This window comes from Lytechinus variegatus, chromosome 9 (genome assembly GCF_018143015.1).
Source record: "Lytechinus variegatus isolate NC3 chromosome 9, Lvar_3.0, whole genome shotgun sequence".
Classification (NCBI taxonomy): domain Eukaryota; kingdom Metazoa; phylum Echinodermata; class Echinoidea; order Temnopleuroida; family Toxopneustidae; genus Lytechinus; species Lytechinus variegatus.
The window spans coordinates 13,438,383-13,454,451 of NC_054748.1; the positions used below are offsets into that span (position 1 = coordinate 13,438,383).

The following is a 16,069-nucleotide window of genomic DNA, read 5'->3' on the forward strand; positions in this document are numbered from 1 at the left end:
CTACATTTTCGTATTTTTACCTTGTATTTATTCCCTTTTTCTGTATCTCATAATGTCCTGTTACTATGTTTTTCGTGCATTGTATGTATTTTAATGCTGATCAGGCCACTCTGTATAAATATTCGAGAATAAATAAATAAATAAATAAATAAATACATTTGTAGACTAGTGTGGGGTAAGAAATCAGATAGGGGCAATTCCACAGGTTTGTCCAAATCATGTAACGTGAGTAACCGACACATTCCAAAGATTTGCCAGGAGCATAATAGAATTTCCAAAGTTTTGTTTTTATACAAAGGATAGTCAGACTGTGCACTTTGTTGTGATTAGGAGATGTTTAGTTCCAAATGGAGTTACAGCTCCAAGTATGAGTCAAGGTGTCTCCAAATTAATGTAACGTGAGTAACACCGTGGTCACATTTGCTCTACGGTGGCCGTACGGCGAGTCGAAAACAGCCGTTTTATTAATTTTAATTCAAATCACCTATATGTAGTTGGACAAAAAATGTTAAAACGGCTGTTCTCGACTCGCCATAGAACAAATGTGACTAAGGTATAACCGTGGAATAGCCCATAGGCATAATGATAAAAAAAAAATCGTCTTTGATGTTTTGATTTCCCCCCCCCTGGTTTTTTTTTTAATCTACCGTACCTTTTTTCTGGCCCCGGATGACGACGGTGATGATGATGGTAATGGCGCATGGTGGTGGAGGCGCCTTGATGATTATGGTTGTGGTGGTGGTGGTGATGATGATGGTGATGACCATGATATTGTGGTGGTGGTGGTGATGATGATGATGAAGGGCGGAAATCTCTTCAAAAAGGTATATAGGGGGGACGAGGGTCTGGAAAATTTGACAGGCAAAAAAAGGTCCGACGGTAGGGGGGCGCGACCCTGTCCCCCCTGGGATCTCCATCCATGATGATGATGATGACGAAGACGATGATGATGATGATGGTGATGATGAGTGATGATGAGTGATGATAGTGATGATGAGTGATGATGATGATGATGATGATGACAGGACTCGAATTAAGAATTTAAAGGGGCAAGGCCATTTTTAAAAAGGGCATTAAAGGGAAAGAGCAGGCAGTTTTCACTTTATGGGACATCCAATTAAGGCCACCAAAAAGGGCATCAATAATAAATGCACTTTTCAATGGGGCACATGCAATGGATTACCGCAGGGCACCAAGACTACAGCAAAAAAGGGCAGTTATTTTGGCCTTAAGTCTACAAATATTTGAAAGGGCATCAAGGCCATTTCTGAGGGCATCTAAGTGTGTGTGTGTATTTGAGTTTTGTCAGACGTGTATCAATCAGATATGATTATTTACGTCTGGGACCGACCTTTAACGTCAGCATCCGAAAGTCGTATCCAAGGCCAAGGCCAAGGCCATCCAAGGCCATGGCCTTGGATGGCCTTGGATGAATTCGAGCCCTGTGATGATGATGAGATGATGATTGTGATGCATGTGGAGTGAGTGATGATGATGATGGTGATGATGAGTGATGATGATGATCATAATGATGATGAAGAAGAAGTACTGCGATGATAACGATTTATTACAATATCAAATTCATTGCTTGAAAAAAATTGGGATTTTTCTTTCCTTTTCTTCAGATTCTTCCGAAAATCACCTTATTTTGGGCGCCGGGCCGAATTTATCGAATCTTCTCAATTTTTTTGCGTTGCCGATTTGAGTTCAAAATGGCGGCTTTGGCAGCCACGAAAAATTCTCTTTTGGGTCGTGAGTATCCTTAATTTCGAATAATTCCACATATATGAATACTTATTTTGTTAGTAGAGATGTAAAGTTTTAAATTGGTTGCACATGTAGTGGATTTTTTGTAAAATAACACTTCATGAAAGACAGGGCCTCTTTTGTCCTCGATTACCGCCGCCTAGCTAAAAACCACCGCGGACGATGGTAATCTTAGTGGAGAGTTTAGCCGAAACTCCCGGGTTCAACAAAGTGGGAGAAGCTTCGACGGGGTTGCCTGTGCGCGCGTATGAGGGACAGCTCGACAGTGCAGTGCAGCGGGAGGCCGGCCCGAGGGCACTCACACAACATGCGAGGTTAGTATAGGAATAACGCATTCCGCGGAGTTGTTTAGCGAATATGCAGTGCACGAGAGGTTTCTTCTGAGCATGCGCACTCCACACGAGCCGGAGGCGAGTGTGGAGTGTGCATGCGAAGAAGAAACCTCGAGTGCACTGCATATCGCTGAAAAACGACGGGTAAAATGCGTTATTCCTTTTATAAGATGGCTAAGTAATTTCGATCGCAATTTTAAGCACCTTATATGAGAAAGAAATAATGAAATAGATCTAAATCAAATATCAAAAATTTTGAAATTGCACTTACCGTGGGTTAGACAATTTGGGTGCGCGAAATTTGCACGGGCGTGCAGGGATAGACACTTTTCGCGAATGATCACGTGGTACGCTTTGACCAATCAGCAAGCTGCAAATTATTTAGCCATCTTATAATACGTAATACTAACCTCGCACAACGCATGTGGTTTCATAGTGGACTTTGACGTTTTCATTCATCACACGAATGTGAGGGAATGAAAAACGCCAAACATTTGAGTATTTCTCCACTAATGGAAATTTGTTTTTATGATTTAACTTTTTTTTTTAATGAATTGGAAATTATTTATAAAAGTGTTTTTATCGCTTACCTCCAAGTCTCAACCAGGATACTCCGTTCGATCCGTCCTTAATACTGCGGTGGAAAGTACGCAAACAACAATCGAAAAGCAATTTTTCGTATCGAACATTCTCAATTCAAGTCGTCAGCGCATAATAGGAAATTGTACCAAAAATCAACAGGTTGCATCTCATGTATATACTTATTGGTAAAGTACGCCATCTTTTGACAAGATGATGATGAAAGTGGATTGAACGAGCAAGAAAATAATGCTGATCGCCTAGAATGCAGCTAGCTTGCAACACCGTAAACAAAGGTACGGTAGGCACTTAAGAACCAAGTTTGAAAGGACACTCGTAAAATTACGTCACTCTCGCGATGAATAATCATTAGATCGTGGTCGTGCGTGTTCAATAAAAACTCTCTGCATGCATGCACTCAGTGTGTATTGAACACGCACGACCACGATCTAATGAATATTCATCGGCGAGAGTGACATAATTTTACGAGTATCCTTTCAAACTTGGTTCTTAAGTGCCTACCGACTTTGAAATAATATCGCGCGCCCTCTTTAGGCAAAAGTTGATATCAACGCTGATCAAGAGGCATCTACGTGAAGATCACGAAAAATGCTCTTATTTTATTAAAAACAACACCAAACAGAATTCAACAAACGATCCATATGGTTCGGTAAGTGTCATAGAATGAATATAATGCTTAGCTACGATGTAAAGTCATAGTTATTTTAGTAAAAAGGGTGTGAAAGATTCGCGTGCACCAGGTGCATATGAATCCTTCACACACGAGACGATTTGAAACCATGAGTGGCCCGAGGGCGAGGGTCCATCATATCGTGCTCAAATTCGAAGTTAAGATTAAACATGGATTACTCATATCTTTTACCAAAATTTCGGTGCTAATAATGCAGTTTTACACCGTCCAACTTTGAACAAAGACCAGAAATTGTTTGCAAATCATTTGATTTGCGAACGATTTCTGCCTTTCTTTTTGTGGAATCCCCTTTTTGTGCTGGTGGGCCGTGGGGAAATTTGCTCAAAGTTGGCCACCTTTGCCCTTAAAGGTCAAGTCCACCTCAGAAAAATGTTGATTTTAATCAGTAGAGAAAAATAGACAAGCATTATGCTAAAAATTTCATCAAAATCGGATGTAAAATCAGAAAGTTATGACATTTCAAAGTTTCGCTTATTTTGACAAAATAGTTATAAAACAAATATGAACGAGCCAGTTACATCCAAATGAGAGAGTCGATGAAGTCACTCACTATTTCTTTTGTTTTTTATTGTTTGAATTATACAATATTTCAAATTTTACAATTTGACGATAAGGACCTCCTTGCCTGAAGCACAAAATGTTAAAATAATGGAATTCCACGTGTTTAGGGAGGAATGAAACTTCATTTCACATGACAATGACAAGAAAATCAAAATATTTCATATAATAAAATACAAAAGAAATAGTGATTTCATCAGCTCCTCATTTTCATACCGACCGAGATGTGCATATAACTGTTTTGTGAAATGAAGCGAAACTTTAAAATGCCATAACTTTCTTATTTTACATCCGATTATGATGACATTTTCAGTGTTATGCTTGTTGAATTTTTCTCTTTCTATTCAAATCATGTTATTGTTGGGGTGGACTTGTCCTTTAACAAATGTCATTGCAAGTCTGAACCCAGAGAGCTCCGGCCGCGAAGAGGACCGGAGCCCAGGACTTGTCCATGTATTATATCAGGCAGAGGATACTCTTAAAAAATAGGGTCGCAATAGCACCCCAAATAAAAGGGGGAAAATAAATTATGCACTTACCTCGATTATATGGATGAAGGTCTATCGTGACACAGATTCTTGACATCCGAGGCCCAAAACTGGACCCTCTAAAACAGGAAAAGTTCTGTCTCGTTCGTTCTCCTTCTTTCAAAATTGAAAACAAAATGGCCGATCGATACCGAGAATGAACGCGAGAATGAACGCGACGTGGAGGTCTACCTTTTCCTTTTTTGAGCATCCAGTTTGTGCCTCGACGTCAGGATTCTGTGTCATGACAGACCTTTATCCATATAATTGACGTAAGTGCATAATTCATATTTTCCCCTTTTATTTTGAGTGCCATTTGCTCGAAGTCGGCCAGTGCGAAATTACAGCGCCAATGTTTCAATTAAAAATGGTTTCTTTCATTCTGCAGATGCAGAGTAGATCAGTGTGCGTAATTAATATCTTGTGTGAAGAAATGTGGAGTCTCAACTCTAGAAAGATAAAAAAAGGAAATATGGCATCCCATGTCTGCAGTTCACACCAATTGCTGATGGGGTGATGTGGTACAGTGGTTCTGGCACATATGAGAAAGACTGACCTTAGAATTTGAGGCTTTTGCATGAGACACACAGGACCGGAATTCACAAAGGTGGTTTTAAAACCCACGATTGAGTCCATGGTTTATGCAGATTTCGTGTATAAATTATGCTTATTTTACAGTGTCTATTAAAAATGTCCAATGCTGATGCGCGCTTTTGTCACAGTGCGCCAAATTGATGCCTGTTGCCGTGGTTATCTAATCTAACCATGGTAACGGGCGTCAATTTGGCGCACTGACAAAGCACACATCAGCATTGGAATTTTTTATACATGCGCCTGATACACGCTATATTAAGCGTAATTTATACAGAAAATCTGCATAAACTATGGGATCAACCGTGGGTTTTCAAAACCACCTTTGTGAATTTGGGCCATAAAATTCAATGTTATTTCATGAATTCACCATTCATGCCATTTTGACACATTTATTACATGTATGTCGCTTAATTTTCACCAAACAGTTTTACCCAACACGGATCATATGCAAAGAGACTCGCATATGTCACACACTCTTTTGTATGGTATAGAAATATAGAATTTTTTAATTGAAATTGGTTGTTACAATGGAAATCCCACATTTACCTAGAGGAATCTTAGCCATGTTTCACATTGTTTTTGCGTAAAACATTACATTTTTTACATTTCATGAAATAAAAAGCAAAAGGTGATATGAATGGATGACACCGTCGTTTGCATACCGGCTTGGATAAATGTTTCTTGAAATTGAAGCAAAACTTTAGAATAAGATATGTTTGATCGGATTTCAATGAAATTTTCAGCATAATGCTTGTTTGATTTGTGTCTTTTTCATTCATATCAAATTTTTGTTGGTGTCACTGAGATAGATATCTGTGATGGTGATAATCATTAAATGAAGTACTTAGTGAACCATTTGATTTTTATATTTTCATTCAAATCAACTCTTTGTTGGGGTGACCTTACTTAGCATAGACCTCTGTGATGTTGATAATCATAAAGTGGACAGAAGTCAATGATTTGTTATTTTCTTCTCTTTCAACAGTCCCGACCCTAGTAATAAGGAGCAGTGCTAGTACGGTGGTGTGCCTGCAGCCTCACCGATCCAAGAGCACCTACCATCACTCTCTCGTCCCCAAGGGCAGGGGAGGAAGGTCATCGTTCAGTGGTATCGTAGCAGCCGTCTTCGGCGGCAATGGCTTCCTTGGAAAGTACATTGTCAATAGGCTTGGTAAGTTTGACAAAATTGTGCGCGAGCAAGGCCGCTTTTCTATTGAGGGTACATTTCCAAATTACCATATCACAATATTAAAAATACAAACTTGAAAATTTAAGGAGCGTTGAGGCCAGTCCAAAAGGCATCAATGACCATGATTTTTGTAAGATGGATAACTCTAAACCCTGTGCTCTGATACGTTCATTGCACATCTGAGTTGAATTAACTCAGGAATCTTTGTTTTATTTTACACCAGCTTTTTTGCTTAAACTGGTGAAGCCTCACCAAAAACTTGATCATATGTTCTGGTTGAATGTAGTTTGTAAATCAGAAATCATGCAAAGCATATGTTGAGTAAACACATCTTTGAATTTTTCCTCAAAAGCAAACAAACAGATTTCTGTTCTAATGGGAAACGACTTTATAGGCCGATTCACCTTTCCAATCTGTTGGAACTGAATATGAATGTTTTGTTTTATTTTCATGTTTTGTAACAGGTCGAGAGGGCTCCCAGGTAGTCGTACCCCATCGATGTGATGAATACTATGTTCAATCCATGAAGATGATGGGTGATCTCGGTCAAATCATGTTCAGGGTAAGAATTCAATCATGGTCCCCATTACATTAAAGATAAATTCCAGTTTTGGTAACGATCTCAAAATTACTTTTTACAGAATCTAACATAATGACCAACCAAGTGTCTGTTTGTATGAATAAAAAATATGTGCCAAAGGATTCTGGGAGAAATTGTGTAATTGCTGAGAAATAAGCAAAATAAGCGCGGATTCGGTCACTTCCGTCGGGTCTTTATTCCAGCAATAATAATACACTGTCCCACGTGTGCCTATCTGTGTTGGTGATCTTCAGTGTGAACGTTTTTCAGCGTAGATTTCAAGCTTTCACAAAGTTCAGTTTATGTAACTGTACCAGATCTAGATCCTCGATGATATTCTGACAATTAAGCCTGGCTTTACAGACTTTCTCATGAAATCAGTGTTTACTGCAACTACTGGAATTTCTCTTTAAGCTTAGCAATTGATCATGAGGCAGATTTTAATCATTGATCATAATCAGTGGTAGAAATCAACACCTTGATCATCGCTAAGGTTTTTGCTCTAGGGCCCATTTCAAGACTGGGGCTTATTTCACACACAAAAAATTGAATTTTTATAAGTATTCCGTTCTATTTTTACACTTTTGGGGCATTGATAGAAACTTACAATCAATTCTAGGAATTTTCAGGACCCAATACTAATAAGATTGGAAATCAATGAAATAATATCTTGTGTTTATTCTATAACATACTTGTCTGAATTAGAAATTAATATACTTGTTTTATTGTCCTGGCTTAGTGCTAAAAGGTGGTGGTGGTGGTGATTTTTTTTACCTGATTGCTAAGAAAGCATGAATGCTTGTAAGCAAGCAACGAGAGGACCGACGGCTTAAGGTCCTCTCCGAAGGACCTGGTACTGAGGATTAATGCCTTACCAAAGGGCACTAGCGCACCAAGTGGGAATCGAACCCAGGTCACCAGAATACGAATCCCCCGCTCTACCGACTGAGCTATGTGGCTTACGTTTGTTGTTATTAAGGCAGATATTATGAGAAATTGGCCACTAAGAGTTTTAGCAGGCAAGGATTAATGATGAAGTCATGAATTCTGGGATAATGTGTGATCAATACAAATTTGAATTGACAGGGTGATCAGTGATGCATCTTTTTGCACCCCTTCCCCCATGTGTCTCTCTCCATTTCCAGAATTCTTAAAGCATGCAATTAGCAATAGATGTATTAATGATAAATATAGTTCTAATCCTTGAAAAAAATCGCCATCATTGGTAACAAAGACATTTCATGAAATCTTGGCTTATGTAAAGAAATGTTTCCGATTGACTTGAATGCAGCTGTTTATACTTGTATCATTTTCTTGCTGCAAAGGTTTTCATTTGTACAGTATTTGCAATTAATTCATTTCTCCAGCAATACGAACTCCGTCAACACGATATGATCAGAGACATCGTCAAGCATTGCACTGTGGTCGTCAATCTACTCGGCAAAGACTTTGAAACAAGGTATGATGCAGTTAAATCTGTCCATAAAAAACAAACAGAGACAAAAAAAGTTTTCTTAATTATCATAATAATGATAATGATAATAATAATAAAAATAATGATAATAATAATAGCTAGATAAATAGCATTTGGCTTGAGGATAGAAAGCGCTGCTATTATTACCCCAGCTTTAGCTCTGCTGCCATACAGGACTGAAGCATTCAAGGAATTTCTTCCTACCAGGTACCCATTCACCTCACCTGGGTCAAATGCAGCACAATGTGGGTAAATTTTTTGCTTAAGGAAAACACGCCAGGGTTGGGAATTGAACTCATATCCTTAAGATTGAAAAACAAGTCTTAACCACTAGACCTTGACACCCCCACATTTTTCAATTTTCAATATTCACCATGGTAATTTATGTACCTTTTTTCTTTCTCCCTTTTTTTATATTCCCTCAATCACACACTTCTTTTTTAAACAGATTATATTTTTTATTTCAGAATCAAACCCACTTTTCTGAATAATGATCCTGACCCCTTTCACATTAACAATACCACTCTTGATTTTGTTTCTCTTTTTCATGCTCAAATAGTTATTATGATTCGCTTATGCTCATCTTCTCTATTTTTTCCAGGCATTTTACATTTGAAGACATCAACATCGAGGCCCCCAGAAACCTTGCCAAGATTTGCAAAGAGGCTGGTGTACCCAGACTAATTCACGTGTCCGCCTTGGGCGCCGATATGGCCTCTCCAGCCAAATTCCTCAGGACAAAGGTAATTCTTCTGTATTGTTGTATGTATTATGACTGTGGAGCATTGTGGCCCAGTGGATTAGTCTTCGGACTTTGAAACAGGGTCGTGGTTGCAAATCTCATAGCAGATAACTATGTTTAGAACATATTATTTAGTCTTCTTCAGCAGCATTAGATCCGGGTCCCGTAACACGAAGGTTATCAATTAATGATCGTACGTTTGATTGTATGATTGATTGTAGAGTGTAGTCAATGGAATAAATCGTAGATAAATGTTCTACGATCATTGCTAAGCTTTGTGTTACGTGCCCCTGATTTATCTCATAATGTTTCTGTCGGTGATTTATTGTTTCAGGCTGCTGGAGAAAGGGTTGTTCGGGAGGAGTTTCCAGAGGCCGTCATCGTCAGACCAGCTCAGATGTATGGACGTGAAGATAGATTCTTCAACCATTTTGCAAGTAAGTCTTATATAGAAATAGAAGAATAATCCCCCCCCCCCCCCCCGATGATTCTTTAAAAAATGTAATTTAAAGCAAACTTTTTTTTTTATATACACACAGAATCAACTCTGATTTTGATACTGTAAAACCTATAATTATGTATATTTATTATGTGATTGCATGGTGTTTTCTTTTTTTCATTCTAGACCAAAGATTCTTTGGTGGTGTTCCCTTGTATCCATCTGCTAGGAAAGTTATCAAGAGACCTGTTTATGTAAGTAATGAGGTTTTTTAACAAAGAAAAATGTTCATAGAGCTTATTAATTATAATTATATTAATAAGTATGATTGATGATAATGCACTGAATCCACTCTGCAGCATGTTAAAGGCACAATGAAAGAGAGGAAAGAGAGAGAGAGAGGGAAAATGCATTGATAATCAAAGGAGTAAAAATTCTTGATTGTAAAAAAAAAAATGTTTTCTCATGCCTACACACCAATCAGATAAGTCTTTTCAGTGAAGAACTTTATAAATTCCTGTTATTATTGTTATTGTTCAATATGATATGATGAATTTAATAATATGCAGCATGTATATAGCACTTTAAGTGCTGCATTCTATTACCCCAGGTTTAGCAAGGCTTCCCTGATTGGACACGTGAGCATTCATAAATTTCTTCTTACCAGGTACCCATTTCCTGCACCTGGGCGATGTTTCATAAACTGTTTGCAAGTTAAGAGTGACTTTAAGAATGACCGGTAAACCTTTCTTACGCGCTAAACCATTGCCAATTAACATTGTGATGTATACCATTTACCACAAGAAAGGATCACCAGTCGTTCTTAAAGTCGCTCATGAACAGCTTCATGAAACACCCATTTGGGTGGAGAGTGGCAAATGTAGATAAATGCCTTGCTAATATATTTACGCTATTGTGTTTGCTTGTGTACTGTCTATGTATATTTTGATAGAAAATAAATAAATGAGTTCAATTGTAATGCAGGTTTCTGATGTTGCACAAGCCATCATGTCAATCATCAATGAGAAAGATGCAGACGGAAAGACTTATGAGCTGGCTGGGTAAGAAGTTTGCTTTCATTTATGCCTGTTGCAGAAAGAAACTGTTAAATGTCACTTTTAGCTTATTTTCTAAAAAAAGGGAATGAAAGGCTCTTTCTATATGGGGTTCAGTTTACCTGCAAGAATATATGTACTAATGTAACAAGTTTAGATGATCGCAAGCCTTAATTCTCCAGTAAAGGCCAAACTGGTTTCAAATTGTAGCCAATCATGCGATTGCCATGACATCGTTATGACGAGTTAATCAATTTACTTTCATTCTAGTGAGAATGGTATCAAGGTCACAGAATTGTACAATTAGAATTTGTACAGTTAATTAGAATTTGGATGATCTTTGTAGGTTTGCATGGTGGACTTTATATTATAACGTGGAGAAGGTTTACGGTTCACCATGTGTAATATGAAGAAGGGAAGGAAATACAGGCAGAAAGATTGAAATGGAAAGACGAGAAAGGATGAAAAGAGGAAACTAGAAGTATTCTTTTCCTGAAAGTGAGTGAAGTCCTGAAAAGGACTGTACACCAGATGAGATGAGCTTTACACAGTAACAAGTTCCACATCTCAATACTGGCATTAGATTTTACGTTTTATTTCAAATTGGGTCGCATACCGATCGTAAGGTGTGTAGTATCCTTAATGTGCACATCAGTTACCTGTGATATGTAACTATTCCTTACAGACCTAATGGCTACCGCTTGACTGACCTAGTGGATTTCATCTACCGAGTGACCCGCCGACCTTACATCCGATACCCTGTACCTCGCCCCATCCTACGACTCGTCGCCCGAGGGTTTGAACTCTCACCCTTCGACCCCTTCCTGACCAGGGACATGCTGGAACTGGTATGTGATTATTTTGTTATTTATCATAGTACAGCGCCCTGTCTTACAAAGAGTTACGATTGATCCGATCATCCTCAAGTATATGGAAATCCATCAACGTCATAATCTTTTACAGGAAATTTGCACAATGTCCCTTTTATAATAATAATAATATAGGTATATTTACCCAGGGTAGCCACTTCAGTTTCGATAACTGTTCTACCAGTGGGCCCTGCTATTATTATTACTCCGGCTTTAGCTGAGCTGCCTAGACGCTCAAGCATTCAAGGAATTTCTTCCTACCGGGTACCCAGTTACCTCACCTGGGTTGAGTGCAGCACAATGTGGATGAGTTTCGTGCTGAAGGAAATTGCGCCATGGCTGGGATTCGAACCCACGACCCTCTGTTTCAAAGTCAGTAGACTAATCCACTGGGCCACAACGCTCCACAAAGAGAAGCCACTGACTTTTCAGGAAAATTATGATCGTATGAATGTACATCATATCTAGAAAATATTCTAAACAAACATGTATTTTAGATGTCGAGGCTGCTAGCTTTCCGTAGTTGTGGTTGATTGGATCAATCATAACTCTTTATAGGACGTGTCACAGATGTTATAGTTTGATATTTTTACAGGGCTCAAAGTAACCCAAGGCCATGACATCTGATTCACAAAGAATAGCCTTACTACCCTTCGAAATATTTGTAGACTTACAGCCCAATAATTCCCATTTTTGCCTTTGTGCTTTGCAGTAATCCAATGCCCCATTGAAAAGTACATTTTCCTGTTGATGCCCTTTTTTAATGGCCTTGTTAGTCCCTAAAGTTAGCACATTGCCTTTCTCAATTGCCGTTTAAAAAAATAAGGTCCTTGCACCTTGCCTTTCTTTTAATTGCCATGGATTTATTTCAATTCACATACAAATTATGAAAATGACAGTGATATAATAAGGTAGCCATTATTTGTGAAGTCAGAGTCTGTTAATAATCCTGTTATTATTCTGTTGCTTGGGGTTACATGTTATAAATTGATGGCAATATCATACTTTAACAAATATTTTGAGCATTTCATATGTACAGTTTTCCCACTGCCATGTCTCTCTTGTCCATATCTCACTTCTTTGTTCAGTGAATCCTGGGTAAATTGAGGAATGACCTGTTGGTGTTGTACATTTTGTACAAACTATGTCAATCCCTCATATGATCTTGATAGACAGACTCAACTATTAATGATTATTGTTTTTTATCCTCACAGCAACATACAACTGATGTAGTCCGGAGCGGCATGCCAGGTCTCGAGGATCTCAACGTCACACCGACCACCGTCGAGTACGCCGCCATCAGGGGACTCCGAAGACATCGTTCAGACAGATACTTTGACCTCGGTATCGATGAGGTTGAGGGTCCCCTTATAATCAAATAATGATGGCATTCATTAGGATTATTTTTGCAAGAATACACTATTTGTCAAATAAGAAAAAGTACATTATTCATGTATGACTCAATATTGAAACTCGGTATAATGAATTCAATTAACACATCTTTGATGAGAATCTCATCCAATTTATTATGAATCTTGATTGATATTTTGAAGATTTTGAATTATTATCAAATCATACTTTGGTTTTAAGAAATTGTTTTAAAAGAATTAATTGTATCGGGAGTATTTCATCAACAACAGATCTGACAACTTTCCTTGATTGCCTAAGAATGCGGTGTTGCTATGGTAATTGTCGGATAAAATGTTTGACAATTCCTTTCATGAAACGCCCCTCAGGGGAGCGTTTCATCAATATTTTCATCTGACAAGTTGTCAGATCTGACATCTTTCATTGATTCTGATTGGCTGAGAGGCACTGTTCCTATGGTACTTGTCGGATAAAATGTCCGACAAGTCCTTTCATGAAATGCCCCTCAGGATTGTTTGTCAGGAGCATGAAGAGTAGCTATGATAAAGTATCATTGAATGGTCTTTCCAGCCTAGATTTAAAATAAATTGCAAGTTTGTCAATACTTTGATATATACCATTTTATTTTAAATTGAAATTCTCAGATGGTTCGTGTTTTATTGAGTGTTACATAGGATTCCAGGAGCCCATAACACAAAGCTTAATACTGGTTGATCTTACAGTTGATTTGCAAACAATGAGCAATGTAATCAAACACAAAGTTCAGCCCTGTGTTCATTTGGGGGCCTGATTATTGCTAAGTATTTCTTCCAAATTTGGAAGGAAAGATTAAACTTGTGTTGGTACATTTGTAATTTTGCACCGTAGAATTGATGTCTGGCCTTGAGGAACTGGGACTCTGTCCCCCACCTCCATTTAAGCTTTGGACCCGTGCCATAGACAAGGATTATTGGTTTACCCCAAAAGTTTTTTTAATTCTCTGGATTTCCAGACCCACATATTCAAGTCTGTGTATGTGATATACCCAACAGCCTATCCACAAACTTAGCACTCATACCTTGTTTTGAGAGCTGTATTGATCTAGATGATCGTATGCAAGTGAGCTTTTTCAGCAGACATGTTCATCATTCAATGTGAAGTGACATTGACATAAATGAACAAATCTATGACATTTTGTGGTATTCTTGCACAATTTATTGTATATAAATATAAGAAGTTTGAACAATGTTATGCACCGATGATGTGGTTCATTCATGGTGTAATAAAGAATAGATGATATTTAATTTTGTGTCTGTATTTTCTCTGCTTTGGATATACTTTTGTTGAGAGAGGGAAGGGGGAGCTGCCTCTTATGCTGGATAAAAAAAGTACAAAAATCATGTGGGCACATCATGGTATAGTGGTTCTGACTCTAGCCTCTCAGAGGGTCGTGGATTCGAATCCTAGCCATGGCGTGTTTTTCCTTCAGCAAGAAATTTAACCACAATGTGCTGCACTCGATCCAGGTGAGGTGAATGGGTACCCAGCAGGATTAATTCCTTGCATGCACTGAGCGCCAGTGATGGCAGCTCCACCTAAAGCCAGGGTAATAATAGCAAGCGCTTTGTATCCTCAGGCAAAAAGCGCTATATAAATCCAGTTATTATTATTGTCTAGAATGACCCCTTTCCCATTTGAGAAAGGAAAGAAAGAAATGAACATTTTTGTCTCACCTGCGAAGCAAAGTGAGACTATAGGCGCCGCTTTTCCGACGGCGGCGGCGGCGTCAACATCAAATCTTAACCTGAGGTTAAGTTTTTGAAATGATGTCATAACTTAGAAAGTATATGGACCTAGTTAATAAAACTTGGCCATAAGGTTAATCAAGTATTACTGAACATCCTATTAGAGATTCATGTCACATGACCAAGGTCAAAGGTCATTTAGGGTCAATGAACTTAGACCATGTTGGAGGAATCAACATCGAAATCTTAACCCGAGGTTAAGTTTTTGAAATGTCATCATAACTTAGAAAATATATGGACCTAGTTCATGAAACTTGGACATAAGGTTAATCAAGTATCACTGAACATCCTGCATGAGTTTCATGTCACATGACCAAGGTCAAAGGTCATTTAGGGTCAATGAACTTTGGCCGAATTGGGGATATCTGTTGAATTCCCATCATAACTTTGAAAGTTTATGGATCTGATTCATGAAACTTGGACATAATAGTAATCGAGCATCACTGAAAATTTTGTGCAAGTTTCAGGTCTCATGATTAAGGTCAAAGGTCAATGAACTTTGGCCGAATCGGGGGTATCTGTTGAATTACCATCATAACTTTGAAAGTTTATTGGTCTAGTTCATTAAACTTGGACATTAGAGTAATCAAGTATCACTAAACATCCTGTGCGCGTTTCAGGTCACATGACCAAGGTCAAAGGTCAATGAACTTTGGCCGACTTGGGTGTATCTGTTGAATTACCATCATAACTTTGAAAGTTTATGGATCTGATTCATGAAACTTGTACATAAGAGTAATCAAGTATCACTGAACATCCTGTTCGAGTTTCAGGTCACATGATCAAGGTCAAAGGTCATGTAAGGTCAATGAACTTTGGCCATGTTGGGGTTTTTTGTTGAATAACCATCATATCTCTGTAAGTTTATTGGTCTAGTTCATAAAAAGTGGACATAAGAGTAACCATGTATCACTGAACATCTTGTGCGAGTTAGAGTAGTATTCAAAGCCAGCACTGCTGCTATATTGAACCGCGTGATGCAGGTGAGACGGCCAGAGGCATTCCACTTGTTTACATACTCTGAACCCCAAATTAAGTCTGAAAAGTGTGTCCCTGATGTTGAGAGAGAGAGAGGGGGGGGAGAGGAGAGGAAGGGAGAATTACAGGAAATTGAATTTGCAAGGGATATAACTGGATCGAAAAATATAAACTTATTAGTAATCAAAACTAAGAAATGACGATAAATAGAGCTATAACTAGTGGAATGCCTCTGGCCGTCTCACCTGCATCACGCGATTCAACATAGCAGCAGTGCTGACTTTGAAAACTACTAAAACTCGCACAAGATGTTCAGTGATACTTGGTTACTCTTATTTCCACGTTTTATGAACTAGGCCAATACACTTACAGAGATAGGATGGTAATTCAACAAATACCCCCAATGTGGCCAAAATTCATTGACCTCACATGACCTTTGACCTTGATCATGTGACCTGAAACTTGCACAGGATATTCAGTGATACTCGATTACTCTTCCAAGTTTCATAAATCAGATCCAAA

At 38.3% G+C, this 16,069-nt stretch overlaps 1 protein-coding gene across 1 annotated transcript; it reads left to right on the forward strand.

Annotated features, from left to right (window-relative positions):
- The first annotated feature begins 1,677 nt into the window (after positions 1-1,677).
- On the forward strand, positions 1,678-14,068 carry LOC121421443 (NADH dehydrogenase [ubiquinone] 1 alpha subcomplex subunit 9, mitochondrial-like). Its single transcript, XM_041616135.1, has 10 exons — positions 1,678-1,752; positions 6,055-6,240; positions 6,723-6,820; positions 8,206-8,297; positions 8,914-9,055; positions 9,389-9,491; positions 9,680-9,747; positions 10,478-10,554; positions 11,234-11,396; positions 12,632-14,068. The coding sequence occupies exons 1-10, from the start codon at positions 1,713-1,715 to the stop codon at positions 12,797-12,799; spliced, it is 1,137 nt and encodes a 378-aa protein (XP_041472069.1). The 5' UTR covers positions 1,678-1,712; the 3' UTR covers positions 12,800-14,068.
- Positions 14,069-16,069: the final 2,001 nt, after the last annotated feature.

Coding starts and splice junctions, on each gene's coding strand:
- LOC121421443 (XM_041616135.1), top strand. CDS start 1,713: ATGGCGGCTTTGGCAGCCACGAAAAATTCTCTTTTGGGTC. Junction 6,821..8,205: donor TCGGTCAAATCATGTTCAGG/GTAAGAATTCAA, acceptor TCATTTCTCCAG/CAATACGAACTCCGTCAACA. Junction 8,298..8,913: donor GGCAAAGACTTTGAAACAAG/GTATGATGCAGT, acceptor TATTTTTTCCAG/GCATTTTACATTTGAAGACA.